The sequence below is a fragment of the Pygoscelis adeliae genome, unplaced genomic scaffold (assembly GCF_000699105.1).
Source record: "Pygoscelis adeliae isolate BGI_AS28 unplaced genomic scaffold, ASM69910v1 Scaffold244, whole genome shotgun sequence".
Taxonomy (NCBI): domain Eukaryota; kingdom Metazoa; phylum Chordata; class Aves; order Sphenisciformes; family Spheniscidae; genus Pygoscelis; species Pygoscelis adeliae.
The window spans coordinates 34,805-39,498 of record NW_008824648.1 but is presented as its reverse complement, the minus strand read 5'-3'; the positions used below and the strand labels follow the sequence as shown (position 1 = coordinate 39,498).

Genomic DNA, 4,694 nt, shown 5'->3' with positions numbered 1-4,694 from the left:
CCCAAGTGTCTCTACCTTGAACACTGAGCACTAGCAATGTCCATTGGCTTCAGCTGGACTGGCAGAAGGTTAACTCTTTACAAAACCAGCTACCTGCTCTGCCTCCCTTTGGCTTGTAAGGAAAATGCATGTGTAGTACAAAATGGTACTGTCTGTGCTTGAACTCCTGAGCCTGAAAGCAGGCTGAGGGTGGTGCTTGTTGTAAGCTGGGAGCCTGCAGAGCTGCATTCTCCTTTTGACTGCTACTGAGTGACCTTGATTTTCGTGTCATGTAAGTTTTGAAGCAGGGGTTGTCCCTCAGTCCCGTTTCCACTGTGGTCCACAAACAGCTTATCCAGCAACTGCCACTACAGGGACGCTGGTGCCCAGTCAGGTAGCTGAGAAGGAGGCTTTCCAACTATTCACTTGTACTGCTTTCAGGATGACGTTGTCATGGGCACAATGACGGTGAGGGAGAACCTGCACTTCTCTGCTGCCCTGCGACTCCCCAGCTCCATCAGTGTCAAAGAGAAGGAAAAGCGAGTCACCCAGATAATCAGCGAGCTGGGATTAAGCAAAGTGGCTGATGCTAAGGTGAGCAGTGAGAATACCTTTCTCAGAAATCATACTACCTCTGGAAACTGAACTACTTGACTCCGCGCAGTATGGCGTACATAGTGCAGCTACACTAAGCTAAGCAGGAACCTGACTAAACCATATTGCACAAAAGAAATCAGTCTCCAGCTCAGGACATAGCTTGGAAAGAGGTATGTGTATTTGCTACTAAAATGGGAAGATTTTGGACCATGTCCAGCATGTTGTATAAGTTCAGAGGGGAAAAATTCGCCTCGTCATAGCACCTTGGAAAGCTGCTCAGTCACTTCCTGGCTTTGTGGGACAAGACAGGGAAATTGTTTTTACAGTGCTGAAAGCTGTGAGGGATGGAAAGCTGGGCTGTGATGGAGAAGTTCTGTGCAGAGCTTGTTCCTCCCAGCGGCATTTTTACTCTTACTTTACTTTTACTTTACTTACCCCACTCTTGAGCAGCAGGTGAGCTACCAACGAACGGCATCCCTGAACACCAATGTTACCTGTGACTGCTGTGGCCTCATTCTGGCTCTTCCTTGTCAGGGTCATCCTTGTTCCTTGAAGTCATAACATGCCTGGTACCTCTGAAAAAATCAGGCTCTACTTACTGCTACACAGTCCCTCACACTGAGACAGACCCATCATCTGCTGCTGGCCCTAGAGTTCACTAATGGGACTCTGAAAATGGAAAGGGCTGCTGGGTGTGGAGAGCCCTGAATGCCAGAGCATGCGCTGACTAGGTCTTGTTGCAAATACTTGATTTCTTCTGCTTGTAGGTAGGAACCGAATTGATCCGGGGAGTGTCTGGAGGGGAACGGAAGAGAACCAACATTGGGATGGAGCTCATCACAGAGCCGCCAGTCCTTTTTCTGGATGAGCCCACAACTGGCCTTGATGCCAGCACAGCCAATGCAGTCCTCATCGTCTTGAAGAAGTAAGAGTCAGTTCTTCAGGGCTCTGCTGCAATTTTGTTGTCAGCTCATTAGTAAAAAAAGGAATGCTGTTATGACTGAGTAACTAGACAAGTAGACTCAGAAATAGTAGTAAATTCTTTATTTGGGTCTTGTCCAAAGCCTTTTGAAGTTGATGGGAATCTTTCCACAGCAAGCATTGGATTGGAGCCCAAAAAGCAGAGGTAGCTTGCACAGCTTCCCTTTGCCACAGAGAGGGGTGGACTGGGAGGTCAGGCCTTGTAAACATAATTTGTTGGCCTTCCAGATGAGTCTATTCCAAAGTCTCTTCCTCCACTCTGGCAACGGCCTTGAACTCAGATCAGACTTCACCTGCAGATTTACCCTCAGTGCCCTCTATGTTTTGGAGATGAACCGTCTTCTGGTACAAAGAGGACCAAACAAGGCTTATTTAATGAGAACGAGTTCCTAACCCCCCTCCTGGGTTTGTAGCGTGTTGTCTGGTTTTGCCTGGGGGGTCATTTTGCTCTGCTGTTTGTGGATAGAGGTCTTTGATCGGCAAGGATACTTGTTGGGCATCAGTGCTAAAGCACTTTAAAGAGCATCTGACAAACCTGAAGGAAAATTAATTTTGACTTTTCTAGAGAGTAAATCTTCAGCAGAAGAGCTAAGAGAAATCTCAGCTGGCCAGACTTCCACAGCCTGCTATGTAAAGCCTGGTACTGCCATTGAGTGCAGTAGGACCGTTCCAGTTAGTCAGGTTGAAGCCTGGTATAGAAAACATGTAAGGAGGGTTTATGCACAGCTGTGGCCTCAACCTTTGCTAGCTACAGACAACATCGTACTTTGTCTACCCAGACTGCAATGACGATCTCTTGTAATGATGGGTGCTGTCTTGAAGGTCTTGCAGGCAGTATCTGACACAGTGACAGAGAAGGGGGCACTACAGCTTTTCTGGGTTGAGATGCTGAGAAGTTGACAAGTATTCGTCTTGGATTTGGATACTTATTTTTTGCTTGGGTTACCATGACCTTTCTGAAATGCAAAGCGTGGTGTATTTGAGAGATTTTTTGTTTCTATTTCAGGCTCTCAAGAAGAGGGCGAACCATCATATTTTCCATCCATCAGCCCCGCTATTCCATATTCAAGCTGTTTGACAGTCTGACATTACTAGCTTTGGGAAAGGTGCTGTACCATGGTCCTGCGAATCAGGCCCTGGAGTACTTTAGTTCTATTGGTAAGTCTCCTGTGCCAAGAGCAAAGGCAACTGGCTAATGAGTGTAATCTGTGGGTAGATTCTTACCCTAGCACTGGATAACAATCCTGTGCTGTTTTATCACTAGTATACTAGAGGTGGTACACATACAGTCTGAACAGTGTTGTGTTAGAACAGGAAAAAACCAGAATGATAGAAACAAGATTTTCCAGACAACACAGAGCATGGCTCTCTCCTGCCTTTGTTTTGCCTTGCATCAGGACAAAAACCCAGAATTGCTTGGACATTTGGAAGTGTGGTGCACAACAGACAAGATGATGCTTGTAGTTCTGCCAAGCCTAGGTGGCAGACCCAGTGGGTTTTGAAACACAGCCTGCAGATTGGCAGCAATCTATAAGGGCTTATCCAAGAATCTGCTCTAGTCTGAATGCAGGTGGGCAACTGAGAGGACAAAATCATGGTGTGTCTTAAGATGGGTTAATAATTGCACTGTTGGGTGGCTGCCCCTTCTCCAAGCAAGCAGGTTGAGGGTTTCTGACTATAATGGACAGAGAATGTGGAGTGAATTTCCAATGTAGTCTAGATGCAGCCATGAACACACTGGATTGTAAGTTTTCCCTGGCTTTGAGTGAGATGCTTTAATCAATCTCACTACTTCTACTCCTCCTCTTAGTATCCCACCTCACTTCCTTTCTCACAGGAATGCTATAGAATAAGCATCCTTGCTTTTTTTGTTTTTTCTTTCCTCCTCATCCCATAGGTAGAACCATATTATAAGAAGCTGCTCTTGGACAGCCCTTTTTTCTTCCTTGTGACCAAGGAAACACAAGCAAGAGTTGAGCTTCTAGAGCAAGCATCTGAGGCTGTAGAGGAGACATCCAGCAACCTCTACTGGGGAACTGTGTGTCTTTGAGTGGGATGTGGTTGAATAGCACTGGGAAGGAGGCAGGAGTTGTCCATGCTGGGCTGCGTAGAAGCAAGTTACAGATTTCTCCTCACCTGAAATCAGTGGGGAATAAGCAACTTTGAAGCTCTGTGTAGATACCTCAGATTCACCATCTCCTAAATCCTGTCCATTCTACGGCTGTAAACTAATGATCATGGAAATCAGTGAAGTTTTCTTGTAACAGGGTTGTGGAAGGGTGATATAGTATTAGACCTGACCGTCCAAGCTGTGCTCTGTGCAATACAAACATGTTGCATGTGTGGTTCTGGGGGTTTTTTAGGATATGAATGTGAACCCTTCAACAATCCAGCTGACTTCTTCCTTGATATCATAAATGGTGATTCAACGGCTGTGGCAGCAAGCAAGGAAGATCACAGATCTGTGGACACAGGAAAAGGTGAGTTGTGCAGGAGAAATCCACTGTTGGGTGGTATAGAAGGGAAGTTGTATATGGTGCTGGCAAGCTTGTATTCTCTGGGTTTCCTCCAGTCTAAGGGCACTTTATTATCTTTTTATTTTTCCTACTAATAGATATACTTGGCTTTGGGCTTCTTTAAAGAGCTCAGAAAACTTCTAAAAGGGTTTTTTTCTTCCTTCAGTAATATAGGAGAGCAGTGATAAATATCAGTAATTTACAAAACCTATGTGGGAAAGTCTGAAAAACTAGAATTGCTTAGTCTCAAGAGACACCTGAGAGAAGACAGAAGTTTTCAGTCACATAAGAGGCTGCTGCAGAGAAGACAGGGTAGATAGGCTAAGGAGTAATGGATTTACAGGGCAGTGAGAAAGATTGGAACTAGATTAGAGAACAAACTCTCTAACAATATAGTGAGTGAAATGTTGGGAAATATTTGTTTGGGGATGCTGTAGCATATCCATGACTGAAGGATTGTAAGAGAACAGTTTTTGTAATAGTGCGTTTTGGGGATGGGGAAATGGATCAGAGCAAACATTGATTTCCCCAAAATTCAGTGAAACAAAGGTTTTCTGGTGCCTTATTCTAAGAATATGGCCATTTTTGTGCCACCAAGAACAGGCAGATTAGCTAGGTTCG

The 4,694-nt window shown here is 45.1% G+C and overlaps 1 protein-coding gene across 1 annotated transcript in view; it reads left to right on the top strand.

Annotated features, from left to right (window-relative positions):
- Window positions 1-4,694, top strand: part of LOC103915552 (ATP-binding cassette sub-family G member 2-like) — an 18,383-nt gene that overhangs the window by 5,420 nt on the left and 8,269 nt on the right. Inside the window, exons 5-8 of the mRNA XM_009322392.1 lie at window positions 421-573; window positions 1,344-1,501; window positions 2,564-2,715; window positions 3,921-4,037. Of these exons, the coding sequence (XP_009320667.1) occupies window positions 421-573; window positions 1,344-1,501; window positions 2,564-2,715; window positions 3,921-4,037 (580 nt within the window). The remainder of the gene's footprint in view (window positions 1-420; window positions 574-1,343; window positions 1,502-2,563; window positions 2,716-3,920; window positions 4,038-4,694) is intronic.